This window comes from Thermobia domestica, chromosome 3 (genome assembly GCF_964235325.1).
Source record: "Thermobia domestica chromosome 3, izTheDome1.hap1.1, whole genome shotgun sequence".
NCBI lineage: Eukaryota > Metazoa > Arthropoda > Insecta > Zygentoma > Lepismatidae > Thermobia > Thermobia domestica.
The window spans coordinates 91776369-91795814 of record NC_137456.1 but is presented as its reverse complement, the minus strand read 5'-3'; the positions used below and the strand labels follow the sequence as shown (position 1 = coordinate 91795814).

General features: G+C 33.8%; 1 protein-coding gene across 2 annotated transcripts in view; it reads right to left on the bottom strand.

Moving 5' to 3' along the window:
- LOC145680609 (cubilin-like) overlaps nt 1-19446 on the bottom strand; it is a 1259764-nt gene that overhangs the window by 779320 nt on the left and 460998 nt on the right. For both annotated transcript variants that reach the window (XM_081751290.1, XM_081751291.1), the window contains exon 4: nt 12091-12280. In XM_081751290.1, the coding sequence (XP_081607416.1) occupies nt 12091-12280 (190 nt within the window). The remainder of the gene's footprint in view (nt 1-12090; nt 12281-19446) is intronic.

The following is a 19446-nucleotide window of genomic DNA, read 5'->3' as shown; positions in this document are numbered from 1 at the left end:
AAAAAACACCCTCTTTATTTTTTAAGCATACAATGTAACTGTTAAGATGAATGTACAAAAAAAAGTTTCACGTTTTTCAAAAATTTCTGAAGCACGGTCATGTTTTAAAATTAGGTGATTTTACATGGAATGACCCTGAAGTGTTAATTTACAAAATATGAAAAACAATGGTAATGGTTGTAATATATATATAAAAAGGAAAATAGTACCAAAGAAAGTCACTTAACGAATAAGCCTCTATTTCATCATTTCCGTGACAAGTATGAATATTACTATAAAGGTTGCTTCAAGTTTATAGTAACAAATTCATTTATAGGCAAGAGCACATAAGCGAACAACAAAATTAAAATTGGGTTGTAGTTCGGAAGTGTTGTGTATTGGGTCGCAGGTAATACGACTACAATGTGTGTGTGTGAACAGCCATATGGCCTTGAAAATTGCAGTCTTTTGGAAAGGTTACGCTTGTACCCTTTCTAACATTAGTTATTCTTATCAACAGTAAATGAAGGAGGATTTTCATGTGTCAAAGAACTGAATTAAAGAAGTGTTGAACCGCAACAAAACGGGCACTCTAGCTATTCCTGTGACCTTCAATGATGCTTATATGGTGATGTCAGAGAACTAGATGTTTTCCTAATCTTCAGCAAAAACTTGGTGACAACCCACACACTCAAAAGGAAAAGCAAAAACGTTTTCCTGCTACTGTAAAGAAAACAAGGTGGCTCCAGTTTTATGCTCCGTCCCTCACATATCATAGAGAGGAGAAACAAACAGAAAAAAACAGAAAAAAAACGTAAAACACCATTTTGTAGCTGACCAAGGAAGTTTGTAATGAGTAGAAGAAACATAGGATAAAATGAAGTCCACTGACTTTCTTATCGTAATCTGAGTACGTACGTGCATATGATGAACATTTTCTACGCGGTTTTTATAGTTACTGCTCATTATTACTATAACAGTGTATTTTCTCTATGTAGAATGTCCAGAAAGGCTAAAGTCAATTCAACTTACCATCAAAACAACGTTTTGTAACCACTTTAACCTTATAGTAATCCATCCTTGTATGGCAGCGACACAGAATTTACCAGCTCAAGGCGTCCAGTTGTATGCCAAAGTCAACGATGATAAACATTCGTCGAATGACACGTATCACAATTACTCATACAATCTCATTTACAGATATTCCTGTGAAATCTCCACCTACCGCATTGATATCTGTGTGTATCCGCTGTTGAAACGAGTACAGTGAAGAATTTTGGTCTACTCTGAGGATGCTGAGAGGGCGCGAGCTCCTAAAATCTGGATATATTTGCTTGGATCTTGTATTGGATAAATGGCAATGAAACACATACCTGAAGAAGCTTCCCACAACTACACAGAAGTTGGTAGCGCTGAAGTAAAGCTTTCCTTAACTGGTACCATAATAGTACATCTATTTTTGTCTTTGCTAAAACATGATGTTCCAAGTATAAAACGATAGATTTCGCTTAAGCGTTCAGGACCTCATTACATGAAAAAAAAACTCTTTGGCTTTAGGCGGAAATACCTAATTACGGAGATGAAGCCACTTTAAGGTAATTAGTAGAATTTGTCGTTAGGTGGGTACACTGAATTGAAAACCTGAAGACTTTTGTGATCAAAGTTTCATATATTCTTTTTCTTGTATTAGGGTCCCAAAGACGTATCCAAAGTTTCCCAATTTCAGTATTTGGCCGTCGCAAACCTTTTTCTTGTATTGAGTTCCTGAATACGTATGCGAAGTTAGTCGGTTGCGTCATTCAGCGTAACCCTTACGGCCTATTTCAATAATTCCCTTAATTTTGCCTCACCTCTATAATTAGTGTTTCCGATCAAAATAACAGACCCACTATATTCTTCTATTGAGGTTGTAAATACATATGCAAAGTTCATGCATTTAATACAGAAAAACTCTTTTTTTTTTTAAGTTGAAAATAAATTTACAGTACAATAAATAGATATTTCCTTTCCTATAAAATGTTATAATTAAGGATAGCTTCGCTAAATTTAGTTATTTAGTTTTCCCATTAAACATCCACTAATTTGTCAATTAATTATAGCTCAATAACTACGACTTGTAAGGTAAATTTGAAATCTCTGTGCTAGTCTGTTAACATTTTGCTTCTGGTGGGAATTCAAGATAATCTTCAAATGAGTTACATTTACTTCTAGTAGGGTCGTCATTAAGGGGGTAAGGATAGCCTCCCCCAAAGTTACCAATTTCTTAAGAATTTGCCAAATTAAAATACCTAATTGACAATTTGAGTAATGCCGTTTTGTTCAATTGACATATTCTTTAACATTTTCTTAGGTGTCCAGTTACTGTAAATTATTATCAGTTCTTTTATAGACTTGGCATAAATTTTGTGTTGTTTCCTATCTTGAAATAAATTGATATATTCGTTTAAAGCTTCTTTACTTGTGCAAATGATCACACATCACTTTTATTCATTTGATATTCCTAAACATTTTGTAGAATCTTTAATGAAAAATTGAGAAAAAAACTCGAAGTCAAGCTTTTAAGCTTTGCCAACTTGTAGTAACTGCAGGGTTTGGAGTGGGAACATTTACCCAATTAAAGTTTGTTAAGGGATCTTTCAGATCAACAATGACTGATGAAAGAATGGAAAAGATAATGTTGTTAAAGTGTGAAAAAGATATTGGTCATAAGGTTAACTTAGGATAGGTGGTCTGAGCTAAATCTGCCCCTGAATTTGATTTCTTAAATTTTCTATGCCGTACTCAGGAAGTTAAAAGATGTGTCAAACTTGTCACAAAGTCTGCAGCAAAAGTGTGCGGACAAGGAAACAGAGATGACTACGTTAGAACAACTTTGTTCTCAAGACTCACAATGTCAAAATTTGAGTTTTAGATTCTGAATTTAAGACAACGTCCTTGACTAAATTAACATAATTTAGCACATCCTAATTGACAGGATGGTTAAATACGGTGTGAGTGGAATTCGAATTGTAGCCACCTCCTCGTGGTGAGTTCTGGGCCATTTCAAGGGGAAAAAACGTTGAAAAATTTGCGAAGAGCTGCAAACTAGCCATGAAAATATGTATAAAATCACTCACATTAACGAATTATTAACAAACATGACGTCACACAACTAAAATGAAGTAATTAGACGCTACAGAAATTAAAAAAGATATGTATATATTTCTTCCATAAACGAAAATTTTGGTGTTTTTGTCGCTTTTTCAAACTTAAGCCGTTTGCGTGAACTGAAGATCCAAAGTGTGAATTGTTTCGTTATTTTCCCATTGATTAGCATGCAAATACGCAACTTTTGAGCTATATTAGAGTTTGATACTGGAAAATTTGATTTTTCGCTCCATCCTAATATGCATAAGATATAAAACTAGATACTTCATTTCATTTTATTTTATCAAATAGAAATTCATATCAGCAATATTTTTGCTACAATATTCCAAAGTTTTTGTAACTTCTAATAAAGGAGAATAATTAACGTGGTAGAAAATGTAAGAGTTGTTTTTTTTTTAACGACAAATGTAACATTCTAGAGGTTTTATAAATAAGTATAGACATGGTACAAAGTTTTAAACAAACTCTGTATTTATTCTAAACAGAAACAAAAGTTTTCGTTGTTCCCTTTCTGTGTAAAAGACTCGACTAAAAAAGCAGAAACCCCCGGTGTATCCGACGACTTTGAAATTATCTTGATTAAAGCGTTGTCATAAAAACAACCAGCCCTTTCTCGTATATTTTATGAGTTAATTACATTCGCGTTGTCCTCCCACATTTCGCAAACTAAAACCCATTGAAGAAGCACTGTTCCGGATGGTGTACTTCCCTTGTTACTCGGGAACTTTTCTCTTCTATAAATATGATAATTTTAACTCGGAATACTGAGTGTAGCAAGGCAACGTTGAGACAATATATATATTATACATACGCCTAATATACAAACCCTAAAGTAATATTATGGGTTGGCTAATGGATTATATGTTTCAGTTTACTTAATACTGTAGAACATTTACTATTACAGAACTATAGAGTATATTTTTGGGTCATTTAATTAATTGCAGAAAACCGATCCTTTCTACTTTTTACTGTTTTTTTTACTCTATTGTGATCAATGTTAATTTCGGTCGTGGTTGATTTTCCTATTCTTATCTTTTTTTTTTCATATAGATCCATACTAAAACCTGAAATTGCTTCTAACACTTGCGGTTTGAATATCACTTTCATTAACAAACAACTCATTTCCTATCTTTTGACTTTCTAAATTCCGGCCAAAACTGTTTGCGATCCATCAAGTAGTTCCGGACAGACACATAGACAATAAATATATAACGAAGTTTTGGTAAATCACAGATCCTTAAAAATTAGGACGGGCAGATTGTCTAGCACAGACGTTTGCAACTACCTTTTCCGGCCGTAGAAACGACAGATAGAGTAAAGGAGGAGTGGGACGAGGTAAGGAAATGGAATAAACATGTATTCCCAGTGTATGAGTAAGTATGCATTCACAGATAGAATATATGCAAAACCATTTATTACGTCATCATTGTTATTGTTTAGTCAGTCTCCACTAGCTTTATGAACACCTCCGTTCTTTGTTCTCTCTATACAGTTTACTGAGAATTGAGACATCAATGTATGAGATCACAGAACAACCACTTTGGAACTATTATCCTCAAGGAAGAAAAAGAACTCTTATTAAATGTCATTTTAACTAGTATAACTTTGACAATTTCCTACTTGAAGGGTCTAATTTCCGGATATCCTCCTTTACAACAGAGCTGTATTTTTGTCAATGAATAATGCTTGATTTAGCAACAGACTTAACTTTGTTTATTACTGAATTAATAAGCTTCACATCAACAGAAATACTGTCTTTTCTATTTACAGTAAGATATAAAGTATGCCTCCTTTCAGACCAGAGCAAAATAGACTCAAGAAATGGAGTGCAAGTAAAGCTGCACACTTACTATACGTAGGGACATGTAAGAAGCTCTGTAGTCAAGACAACGCTCTCTGGACCCATTTTACAGAGGCTGGGTAGCACCTGAGCTGTAGTGGAAAGAGAGTAGAGTGAGAAAATAACTCCTTCCTCCACCACGGATTGAAATCGAGTTATTCAACTGGAAGATTGAACCTTACAAAATATGCCACTATCATTATTTGATAATTCTTCAGTGTACACATAACTAGGAATGCAATGGATGTACCCGATTGCAATGAAATGAGCTGAGCGAGCTTAAAATACGTAATCATTCCTGGCCATTATGCAATAATAAATGCCATTTTTAATTGTTGACAAAAAAATCGCGTGAAAACTTTTTCCCCATGTTAAGTCTATGCAAGCGTTTTTCGGTGATTATTCCTCGATGGTACATCGGATTTTTGATTTCGACCTATGTTGTCACTCAGCACGACATTCTCTATCAGCGTGCTAAGTTTGGTTGAGATCGGCCAAACGGTCTAGGAGGAAGCGTTTTTCGGTCATTATTCCTCGATGGTACATCGGATTTTTGATTTCGACCTATGTTGTCACTCAGCACGACATTCTCTATCAGCATGCTAAGTTTGGTTGAGATCGGCCAAACGGTCTAGGAGTAAGCGTTTTTCGGTCATTATTCCTCGATGATACATCGGATTTTTGATTTCGACATATGTTGTCACTCAGCACGACATACTCTATCAGCGTGCTAAGTTTGGTTGAGATCGGCCAAACGGTCTAGGAGGAGTTTGCGGACAACCAAACGGCTAACCCGAGTATAAGAGCTTCGCTTCGCTCAGCTCAACAATGTATATATGAAGTACCAAATTTCACAGAAGTAAATCCCCACGCTGAGCGGGTTTGCATATCCAGGCTCCTAACTATGAAAATATTTACGATCACTCCAACCCCAATCATTTCACAGATTCAACCTGTTGTATAAAAGTTATTAGGACATAAAAGTGAATGTAATTTATACGAAAAACCCTTTTATGCATTGCAAGATCTGTAACGTCCAAATATTCACCACAAACTTATAGTTGTATCGACATAAACAAAACAAAAAAGTGTGGAGCAGGAAACCACTTTACAACACAAAAGTCAAAAGAGGTCACTGAAGACATACGAACTGGTCGAGCGGTTTGGGTGACTAGTCTGTCAATCAGAAGTTTATGTGTTCAAACCCTGTAGAAAATATTCGTTTTGTTTTTTTCTTAAAAGTGTGTTCCTATTTTCATCAGAGGACTGAGAACATTTCTTTGAATAAATCTTTGGAAATTACTTTTCTCTCAAATTCGATTAGAAGCAAACATTATATGAATTGCTAATCTAAAATCCACAGCTGAGAACAAAATATTAAGTATGTTCAATATGTCATTATTATCATTTGATTTGTAATTGAAAAGTAATTATAAGCATTGACGATTTCAGAAGATTCTCCCCGGTAATGGTCAAGATATGAATGAGAAAAAACTGATAAAACATTATTAGTCTACTTTGAGCATGATCGAAAATAACTTATGGCCACGAAGGGGAAATTTATGTCGACAGGGTCTCAAATTCTCCGACGGGTCATGACCTGAAATTATCATTGTTTGAAAGGTTTCCTTAACAAATAGAATATTATATTTATTTCTCCTTCTACGTTTTGAAATGGAAAAATCATAATTTTAAATAGAATTATAATACGATAAGCATAAAGATTTATACAACTAATGAAGTAAATATCCTTGTGTAAGTTATCGATTTCTATTCGGATTAAAACTCGAATATTCGTTTGCATCACACTTTAAAGTAAATCCTCTCTATATATAGTTCCTACTGGAAAGCATGCTTAACTCCAATTACTTAATCAATATTTTTAATAATATATTTTTATTGTAATACTCTTACTATTCAATGTTGTATGCACTTAATTTCCCAAAGCAAAACCTCACAAATGTATAATTGACTAGTAAATATTATCAAATAAATTATCATTTAGTTTACGTAAACATTGCATCGCCTGATTTGAAACTTCGTATTTTAAATAATAATAATAATAATAATAATAATAATAATAATAATAATAATAATAATAATAATAATAATAATAATAATAATAATAATAATAGTAGTAGTAGTAGTAGTAATAAAATCATAGCCATATCTTTATCAGAATTTCAGGCTTAGTCAATAAATGAATTCAACATAGTCTCTATTCGAAGCTCTATTTAATCGAATCAGATAGAAATACGAAGAGGAACTTCGAGAACAGATAAAAGAAAAATGTTACTTTGATGGGTTTGGATGTAACTTTTAAGAGTTAGTTTTTTTTTTTTTTTTTTTTTTTGCAAATTACAGACAAATGCCTTGGACACTTTTTTCTTTTCTTTAAGTTAACTGATTCACCGAACGTATCTGACATATGAGTAACTTGTCTCTATATTCTACTCGGTTATACACGTTTTACAATCTTTTCCATTAACCTTGAACGACAAGAACACGAACACAAAAACATCCACATAGGTATGACAGTTAAAACTCCTAACCTCCCCCACGGGGAATCGAACCCGGGACCACATACACCTGAGGCACACGTGCTAGCCACTAGACCAGCGGGAAGAGCAAATAAAATGTATTTTGTAGTGTCTGAAGTTTATAGCTATTTCACCCTGTTGTAGTATGTTTATTGATTTTTTAATGTTTACCGTGTTCGTTACTTTGAGGAATGATATATTTTATTGATATAGGTTTTATTACATATTCGGCCATAAATATTATATAAATTATCAGAATTATTCATGATCTTCCATGGAAATTCACTGGTGCATGCGCAGTAGACAGACAGTGTAATTGGAAGATGAGTTCAACAGAGATTATAGGGCTATATTCCGCCGATTATATTTTATTTAATAACTATTTAGAAGAGATAACGAAAACGAGTCTACATAATGAAGATGGAATTTCCGTAGAAGATAGAATGGTGAGGTGTATACGGTTTGGGGTTGATATGGTTGTTGTTGTAGAATCTAAAAAGAAAATTAATAAGATGTAGAAAACTTGAGAAAGGCTTGTGAAGAATATGGGATGAAAATAAATGTTAGAAAGACAAAATCCATGGTGATTGAAACGAAGTGATCGGTGTGAAATATAGAAGTAGGAGCGGGAAAAAACAACAAATGATTAGTTTTCGATATCTGAGTACTATTACTAGTGATGATTTGACATGCGAACGTGAAATAAAAGCAAGGATAGAAATGGCGAAAAGAGCCTTTAGGATGGAGGAAATAGTATTTTGAGGGGTATGGTGGCAGGGAAGAGAGGGAGAGGACGAATTAGAATATAGAGAAACAGAATTAGGCTATTGGCGATATCAAAACAGAAAAATCGTATGTGAAGATGGAGAGATTAACAGAAGATCGTGGAGCATGGCAGCTTCTCAGCTGCGGTAAGTGACCCGCTGGTAATGGCGGAATACTTCTGATATAATGATATTGATGATGCACAGTAGGAACAGAAATATCCACTTTACTGTCATTGCTAATACGAATCACAATGCAAATTTCTACAGGTTGTCAAAATACCTCGCTCTAAAAGCTGTAGAAAACTATCTGTTACTATGCGAGGGAAAATCATAGGTCGAGCAACAATTAGACAAATTGCCATTCAGATAGCTAGGGGTATGAGCTGTGACGAGAAAACAGTGAAGAAATTGATTTAGCGGTATGAAGAAGGTAGTGAATATTTCACATCTTGGCCAAGAAGTAGGAGACCAATAATAATAATAATAATAATAATAATAATAATAATAATAATAATAATAATAATAATAATAATAATAATAATAATAATAATAATAATAATAATAATAATAATAATAATAATAATAATAATAATCATCATCATCATCATCATCATCATCATCATCATCCCAGGAATTTATATTTATTTCCAGCAAAACTTTTGCATACCCTCCTAGTGCAATATGATGTTTTTGTAAAACGGCAATTATAAAATTGTCAAGCTGAATTTGAAAGTCATAATAAGTAGTGCTTTATTTACTTATTGCACAATTCTTTTATGCCAGTAGCTTTCGCCACCTTACTCGCTCTTCATGCTTACTCAGGAGGAAGTTGCAGGTCCCTAGGTTGGGAACTACTGCTTTCCACCAAGGAATTCAGACATCCTGTTAGAAATTTGCGTTCTGACCAACATCAGAAAATTGTGTTCTTCTGTTTCTACTGCGCATGCACCAGTGAATTTCCATGGAAGATCATGAATAATTCTGATAATTTATATAATATTTATGGCCGAATATGTAATAAAACCTATATCAATAATATATATCATTCCTCAAAGTAACGAATACGGTAAACATTAAAAAATCAATAGACATACTACAACAGGGTGAAATAGCTATAAACTTCAGACACTACAAAATACATTTTATTTGTTCTTCACGCTGGTCTAGTGGCTAGCACGTGTGCCTCAGGTGTATGTGGTTCCGGGTTCGATTCCCCGTGGGGGAAGTTAGGAATTTTAACTGTCATACCTACGTGGATGTTTTTGTGTTCGTGTTCTTGTCGTTCAAGGTTAATGGAAAAGATTGTAAAACGTGTATAACCGAGTAGAAAATAGAGACAAGTTACTCATATGTCAGATACGTTCGGTGAATCAGTTAACTTAAAGAAAAGAAAATAGTGTCCAAGGCATTTGTCTGTAATTGTAAAAAAAAAAAAAAAAAAAAAAAAAAACCTCTTAAAAGTTACTTTCAAACCCACCAAAGTAACATTTTTTTTACCTGTTCTCGAAGTTCCTCTTCGTATTTCTATCTGATTCGATTAAATAGAGCTTCGAATAGAGACTATGTTGAATTCATTTATTGACTAAGCCTGAAATTCTGATAAAGATATGGCTATGCTTTTACTACTACTACTACTATTATTATTATTATTATTATTATTATTATTATTATTATTATTATTATTATTATTATTATTATTATTATTATTATTATTATTATTTAAAATACGAAGTTTCAAATCAGGCGATGCAATGTTTACGTAAACTAAATGATAATTTATTTGATAATATTTACTAGTCAATTATACATTTGTGAGGTTTTGCTTTGGGAAATTAAGTGCATACAACATTGAATAGTAAGAGTATTACAATAAAAATATATTATTAAAAATATTGATTAAGTAATTGGAGTTAAACATGCTTTCCAGTAGGAACTATATATAGAGAGGATTTACTTTAAAATGTGATGCAAACGAATATTCGAGTTTTAATCCGAATAGAAATCGATAACTTACACAAGGATATTTACTTCATTAGTTGTATAAATCTTTATGCTTATCGTATTATAATTCTATTTAAAATTATGATTTTTCCATTTCAAAACGTAGAAGGAGAAATAAATATAATATTCTATTTGTTAAGGATACCTTTCAAACAGTGAAGATTTCAGGGCATGACCTGTCGGAGAATTTGAGATCCTGTCGACATAAATTTCCCCTTCGTGGCCATAAGTTATCTTCGATCATGCTCAAATGGACTAATAATGTTTTATCAGTTTTTTCTCATTCATATCTTGACCATTACCGGGGGAGAATCTTCTGAAATTGTCAATGCTTATAATTAGTTTTTCACTACAAATCAAAGGATAATAATGACATATTGAACATACTTAATATTTTGTTCTCAGCTGTGGATGTTAGATTTGCAATTCATATAATGTTCGCTTCTAATCGAATTTGAGAGAAAAGTAGTTTCCAAAGATTTATTCAAAGAAATGTTCTCAGTCCTCTGATGAAAATAGGAACACACTTTTAAGAAAAAAAAAAACGAATATTTTCTACAGGGTTTGAACACATAAACTTCTGATTGACAGACTAGTCACCCAAACCGCTCGACCAGTTCGTATGTCTTCAATAACCTCTTTTGACTTTTGTGTAAAGTGGTTTCCTGCTCCACACTTTTTTTTATTTTGTTTGTTTGTTTATGTCGATACAACTATAAGTTTGTGGTGAATATTTGGACGTTACAGGTCTTGCAATGCATAAAAGGGTTTTTCGTATAAATTACATTCAATTTTATGTCCTAATAACTTATATACAACAGGTTGAATCTGTGAAATGATTGGGGTTGGAGTGATCGTAAATATTTTCATAGTTAGGAGCCTGGATATGCAAACCCGCTTAGCGTGGGGATTTACTTATGTGAAATTTGGTACATGCCAAAATTACGTACCATTTTCGCATAACTTCCAGTTATCAATTTTAGAGTTATATACTTTTGTCACTTTTCAACAAAATCTTAGAAACTTGAGGTAAGTCTTAGAAACTTGAAAATGGCATTTCTGGACAAAAATCAATCTGCCTCACAATTAGTCTTGCAGACTTAAAAACAGACAATAACCTGGAGATAGTTTTGTTAAGCAGAATGGATGAGGGATTACTTCGTTGTACTTATCCTGTAAGAAGCCTTCTTATTTAGGAGACCATCTTTTCTTCATCCAACTGTCGAGGTATCTGAGGTGAATCGACGTTTGATAACTTCAAGTAGTCTGTAAGGATTCTATCTACAATGCAAGAAGACAATCCTCTAGCACCATGAACACAGCCTGATTAGAAGCAAAGCTTACTGCGGTTGTCACATAAATTGGGCATCCAGACCTTGACAGATCTTTAGTGGATGCTCACCTCCAATGAATTCACGCACTCACTGTCGAACAGTACGCTACAAACATTCTTAAACTGATAATAAGTATCCATACCTTTCTAGCAACGTGTAGTCAAAAACTTTATTAGGAAAAATTGCATTTCAACTCTGCAGTGAAATATCGCATTTCAAGCCAGTATCAAAAGAGGCTTTCCTCAGTAGGTGAATCCAATAACAACGAATACAAGTAGAAGCTTGAAATTTTGTACAATTATGCCTTAAATTATAAAATGAATTCATTTGTAATTATATTAATATACTCTTATTAGTTTCGGAATTATATTAAAATGATATGTAACTTTGTTACGCACTGCGTACAGAGTACAAACAAAATATTATATGTAGACTAGTTACAATACAAGAATTTTACTATAATAGTAGAAAAAAGTACTTACATTCCCAATGTATTGTTGAATTTCCCAACTTCTATAAGCCTATGAACTTGAATTTCTATCCGTTGTTTTTCGTCAGCAACTAGTAAATACCAACAAAACATGGGCCCCTGGAAAGATGGAGATTTGATCTGCCCAAAGGTCTTCCCCGACCGCGCTTTTAGTATTCGCGAGTCAATAGTCACGTTACACACTGGAAAGAAATATAAATAGGAATTAACTATGTTGAAACATAACACATGCTGTATAATAAAGACTACGAAGTAACTAACTTTGCTACCTATGGGACACAAAAGTTCAATGCCGCATTCACATAAGCTTTCCATTAACTTCCCTGGTTCGATCACAGATCATGTGATCTTTTTGGTAGACAACATCGCATTTATGAGTTTTTCCAGACTTCTCCCATTTCTTTGACGTTCTCCCTTAATTTATTTATTTCTTAATCATTTATTTTAGTTAATCATCCGTCTCCTTCGTCGTAAAGGGCATAACATGGGATACTAAAAACTAAAAGGCTTCATTTTTACTTAAAGTTTAAAAAATACAACTTTTTAATTGTTTTTGTGTTGAAAGTGACATCCCATGTTACCTAGTTAGTAAATGTTTCCCTTTTGGAATATGTTTATTATCCATTTTTTGTAAAAAAAAAAAAAAAAAAAAAAAAAATCAACCCACTGTTTCAAACAACCTGGTTTTGCAATGCGTGAATATTTCTTGGAACCAATAAACTGCATTTTGCAAAGTATTCTAGTAGTGTATTATATTTTGCAGTATTAGCATTTAAAAGTACGTATATTTCTTTGTTAAAGTACGAGTGAATCTGCAATACTTAGGTGTTTAATTGATGGTAAACTAATTACAAAGTACCTCATAAAATATCGTAATAACTTCTAAATAACAAATGGGGCTTAATCATAAGTAGCTAATTAATCATTATCAGTTAGTTAATTATGCACATGCGGATAATATTGGTGTTTATACGGAAAGCTGATAGGTATTGAAACTTATACTGCATATTGGTCTATTTTTGAATGACTTCAAAGAAAGAAAAAAAAGATGTGCTTCTCAATTATTCAACTTGTGTATATGTATATTATAGATATGCTCTCGCATAACTTCAATATATTAAAACCGATATTGGTGATCCTTTTTGTGTGAAAGAGCATATGTTCCTGGTAGTCCCATATACAATTTATTTAGAATATGATACTAATTTTTAGAGCTAAACTATGAAACACAACAGATGTTAGTTAATTACATCGCACAAATATGCTTATAGGCAACCATAGATTCTTGACTGTGATTGTGGTTGCATAACGACACAGGCGTTGAACCATAATGTCGGAACACTAATAGTGCAATATACTGTCTTTGTTGTTTGTTAGTAGGGTAAAAATAGCTGAAAATTACTCACAACCCAGAACTAAATACTATTGAAATGATTTTTTGCTCTAACGTTAATGAGTATTAGTACTCTTCATATACGTAATGCTAAAGCATGGCACTTTGCGAAAATTGTTCTATGAGTGCATGAATTTTGGACCACAGTTTCAACAAATTTTGCTGTTTGGATTTATGTAACACATTTGATATAACCATAATTATTGTTTATGTGTATATTTTACATATTTACTTTGTCTCTTTAATAACGTTTTAAATTATTAAGTTGAAAATACTAATTATATTGCGATATTTTCCTTATACAGGGCGATCTATAAGTCAGGCACCCTAGGACAAATAGGTAAAATATAGGTTTACATGGAACATTCGTACATAGCTAAAATTATTTTGTACGTTTATTTTATATATTTATTTTACTTCTTTGCTGCGACAGGGCACAATATGTATGCTAAGTGTGGACAGATATAATGTCAGATGATACAGCAGTTATAATTTACATATCCGTTCATATACGATCAGTTTCAAAACCGTGGAAATCATGTCATCCGTCGAAAACCAGAAAGGAATTCTTCGGAATTTGCAATTGAACAGAGTACGATGCGTGTTATCAAGAGTAGAGAAGGTTTAACCTACAGTCGTGGGATGATACAAAATACGTGGGACACATGGACTTAATGTGTACATATATTTGGAGAGATGCATTCTGCTGTGACATCTTTAACTGGATCTGAACGCCAACAGAATGCTCAACATTGTGAGCTATTGACATCACGTATTAAGAGGGACCGGAGTAATGGAAGACTTATGATACAATGACTAAATAAGCATCAATCTTTTTCAGTGTACGACTCATCGTTGCGCAATGTAGCCACTGACGTTATAGCAGGAGTTGATGACAAAGTGCACTGTGAGTAGACGTTGTTGGTAATGGAATACATCAGAACGTTGAATGGCAAACGTTGGAATACCGTTTGAAGAAGTTTGACCAAGCGAAAACATCATAGCATGTAGGAAAAGGAGTTTACATTGGTAATAGTATTCACTATTTCGACAATTCAACTCTCTCCTGACGACTTGCTACTCTCGTTAAGCTCGAGCACACACCATCCCAGTATATCGCACATTAATTCACTTCCACACCATCAAAAGCTGCACTATTTCATTCACTTATGAAAGGATTTGAGACCTTTACATCGTAGGCATCTGATGAACCTGAGCTATCAGAATCATTCGTTATTGATGGCGGATGTTCCTTCAATACGTAGTATGGTCTAAACTTCATTTATGGATGGACGTGCTTCAGTCATACTGCAAATTTTTATGTCATAATTTTCATGTTCCATGCATGGTAGCATTTGACGGGTACCCAAATGGTGCCTCCATCAAAGACCATGAGACCATGAGCATCAACGCCGAAGGATTCATCGTGCAGCACCCGACGTGAAAATTTCATTGAGCGCACCAGCGTACTATAACCAGTATGCGTTAGTCTCGAAGAACATTAATCACCTAATAGGTTTGTTGTCTACAGAGTTGAGAGCAAATGGTCACATCATCTACAAAGCACAGAATGATGATGACACGTTAATTATTTCGAGTGCAAATAGCATGGCTCGTATGAAGGAACAAGTTACAGTTGTGGTGGATGACACGGATGTACTGGCGTTGTTGCTGTATCATGCTGATGATTCGGTGGGTAAAATTTTCATGAAATCAAAAGGGAAAAAGGCATGAGCAGAAACCACTCTATGATGTCAGAAATATCCAGCGTCTCAATGGACGCTGGCATCTCCTATTACATCATGCAGTTAGCGGGTGTGATACAATGTCAGCACCCCACAAACAAGAAAAGGCAAAAATTCTGAAGACAATTCAAAAGATTGTAACCGCTCGAGAATGTGCAGAAGCATTTCTTTCAGATAATTCATCAGTGAATTGAGTCTCATAAGCAGGCAAGCAATTCCACATCATTTTGTATTGCAGTACACAAACTGACGACATCCCTCTAGTTCGTTCGTTACACAACCTACATGTGAATGACAGCAGTAGCGTCGAGACCAGTTCCCGAATAACTCCAACCCCGAGCCATGCATTTTTATTTGCTAAGAACTCATATGCAAGTACAGCAATGGAAAACTTTACCAACGACATAAATAGATACTCTTGAATGGGTTGGGTACTCAAAGGTCAGCATCTTTATCCGGAAACTACTGATGAACCTGCAGCACCTCATTCCATCTTAAAAGTTGTACGTTGTCAGTGCAAAGCACTGGCAAGAAAATTATTAGTAGCACGAGCTGCTCCAGCTGAAAACATAGATTAAAATGTATGTCTGCATATCGATACTGCTACGGTGACGGCTACACTGATGGTCGTGAAAGCATAAGAATTTCCGTAGACGATTCATCATGCGAAGAAAGCGAATTAGAGAAAAAACGTGAAAAACTGCTCTTAAATTGACAATCAAACGTTGTGCCAATGTGCGTCGGTATACCGCAGCACTGAAGTGTGAGTACCGTAAACTCGAAATTCGTGAACAAATCAGCAATGAACGCAGGGGGAGTGTGTAAATGCGAATGAGTACTGTATATAATAATAAAGGTGTGGGGGGGTAACAATAAGAATTCATAAAAAATGGTGCTTATATTAAAGTAAATACACAATTAAACTTAGAAGCCTCTAGCAAAAAAAGTGATCAAAATTTGTTTCATTAGTGAACCGAACACAGAACAGATCATTAGGACTCGCATGTACAGAGGTGAAAGAGGAATAAATACTGGCAAGAAATGCAATCAAGACAGCATATAGAAAATAACCTTCACAAACAAAATAAACAATAATTGATCATTGGGTTGCAGTTACTTGCATACAGGGCTCAGAAACAAGGAATGAAACATTGAAATCAACGAAACATAAAATTATAAGATAATCCATATAAGTATTTTCTGTTTAAATAAAATAATAAAGAATGCATACAAGATAGAAAGAGGTTATGGAATATAAATTACACTGAAATGGGAATTCATACAAATATATTTTAATTATTTTTACAGTAAGGAATCAGAAAACAATTCGAATTTTTTAAGTTGAGGTAGGGGCAATATGGTGAAAGAGGTGGGGAGACTTTCTTTTTACAAAATTGCAAACTACGTTTAAAAATATTGATCTTTTATTCTCATCCATGTTTACCTAGCGACTCAGATGCATATTTTACCGATTTGTCTTATCGTGCCGGATTTTTGAGTCAGTCTGTGTATAACCATCTGTAACAGTATTGAAATTTCAACACATTTAGACTATAAGTTGCCACTGTCTTATTACGGACGAAATATATATTGCATTTCATGCTTTAAAACAACTTTTGTGTATACTAACTGGTATTACTTCAATAGCAGCATTTGTTTCAAAACGCAATTTTGAGTTACAACTTCAACCCGGAATATCTCGAATTTCGCAAACTTCCAGATTTTAGCATTCTCTGATTAATTCACTCATAGGTACCTGATCTCATATCCCAAAGATTATTTCAATAGTATTTGGTTCCGGGTCAACGTCTAATTTTATCTACTATGTAATATTTTAAACACCTTGGGTGTGTAGAGCCACTTAAACAGTTTCTTATAGACAACTGAGCGGCTTCGGCGAATAATTCACACTTTCTAACTTTCAAGAAAACTGAAAGAAAAATTTCAACATTCCCGTGTAATGCAATGCTACGACATATATCAGACAGGCTTGTCCTGCCATCTACATGTACATTTCAGAAATTAAAATACCTACATACTCTTCTGTGACACGATCATAGCCCATTTCACTTAATAAACTTAATAACTCGATTCCACCGGAAGTGGCGCTTACTATTTTGTTCGCCCGAGTCACTCAATTATACGTATACTAGTTACAATGAACGTATAGCAATTGTTCCGTACAATTCTTTCCTTATTTCTAGCTTCCGTACAATTCTTTCCTTATTTCCTTCTTTCCTAGCTTATGTTTAAGACCTTAGTAATAAATGAATGCACTCGTGAAAATCAAGTGATATATTTAAGGTCCCACGTTTTGCTCTGTAGACTAAATATGACGGATGATCAATGAAAATTAATAATTATGAAAGATTTGAGGAATAAGAATGCGATAAGAAATTAGAGAAATCCGAAAATCTCACGGATACGACCTTATGCACACACGACTCACTCGTATGATTACACCAAATGTTAGCACTCTAACTCTGAACCACCTTGCTCTCCACTTAAAAACTGCTCACATGTCACCGAATAAAGATTGTGCTGAGCCCTCTGGTTTGATCTTCCTACTCAGTTGCATATAATTTGATATTGATGAATAGTAATGTAAGTTAATTGAAGGATGTGGACTAAAAACTTGATAACTCTCATTGCAATTTGTATACATCTTAAGCAATTTTCTCAAAGTAATTTAATCACGTAACAATTATTAACAATTTGTCATAGAACGTTATTAAACAAAAATAATTGTAAAAGTGAGATTTGAGTGATAGTTCGAATAAGTAATTTTGTACACGGATTTCTAATTTTAACAGCTTTTTTCTCCCAGAATTTGATCCCTGCAGGTGGCCTAGTGATCAGTGTGTGCGCCTTCAGTTTCACCTCATGCTCCATTCGGAAAAGTTCCATACCAATACACGAGTTTCCCCTCACACCTATTCCGTCTATCAATACAAAACTTGTTATATACATTTCTTACTCTCCATACTATTTTGTGAGATACGTTTGGATTGTGTGCTTTTACCCGGGGCTACTCCCGAGAAGGCAAAAGTTGATGGCAGGAATTTCTGGAGGCAATTTTCCCGACATTCTCCCAGTTTTCCCTGTTCAAGTACATTAGAGGCTCCAACACATAGCACCTCTGGAAAGCTTGTTTCATGCTGAAGAGAAAGAACTGTAAACTATGACTTTTCAGTGAACAGTGTTGGTGCAATAGCTATTTTACTGCAAGTCTACGATTTTCTTTATACTAACAGGCTCAATGGGACAAAAAAACTTACTCCGTTGTTCATGGCACCTAATGTTTTGTGCATGAACATATCTTTGTTATGTTTATCGAATGGACTAGGTTTGATTAGGAAGTCCCGTTGGCAGTTCATGTCCTTTCCTTGTTAGGTGCACATTTCATAGCCTCAGTGTTGAAAAGGGGCGCTAAAATCCAGCAAATAAATAAACGAACAAACAATTGTGTAGCTAGTAAATTATGAGGTTTTGAACTCTCGGCTAATGAGCCAAACATAACCTAAATGGGGCAAATTAGCTAAGCATACATCACTCAGCTGCAAACTGGCGTCTTCCCTACCTTTTAAACATCTGTAGAAGTTCAAGAGATAACTTTATTTTAAAAGCTCACAACAACTCAATAAATCTACATTAGAGTCGTTTATTGGATTCCCTTTCCTTTACAAAAGGAAAAAAGAAAGATATGTACATTTGAAAATTGGTTCTCCCTTTAATAAAATAAAAACAAAAACAGGTTAAATAATAGAAGAGTAAACGTCTGCCACACTTTTCCTTTTATGTATAAAAAGTTTCGTATATGTATTTCACATTTTTGCATTTCTTTATTTTAAACTTTTTATACATAAGTTATGTGTCCAATTACTAGTTGCTTCTCAAATTAATGTTTACATATAGCAGAGAAAGAAAAAACAAATGTATTTATTATTTTTTTCAACACAAAATGTATTCGGCGAGTTCGTAATCAGAATCCATTCCATTTGTACTATATACCCACGCGCATATATATATATATATATATATATATATATATATATATATATATATATATATATATATATATATATATATATATATATAAACAAAATTCCATTTAGAAATTTATGGAAGTTTGATGTGCTCTTTTTTACGTTTTTTTCATCTATGTTTATGTAAAAATAATATGATATATTGTATTTCATAGAAAAGATAT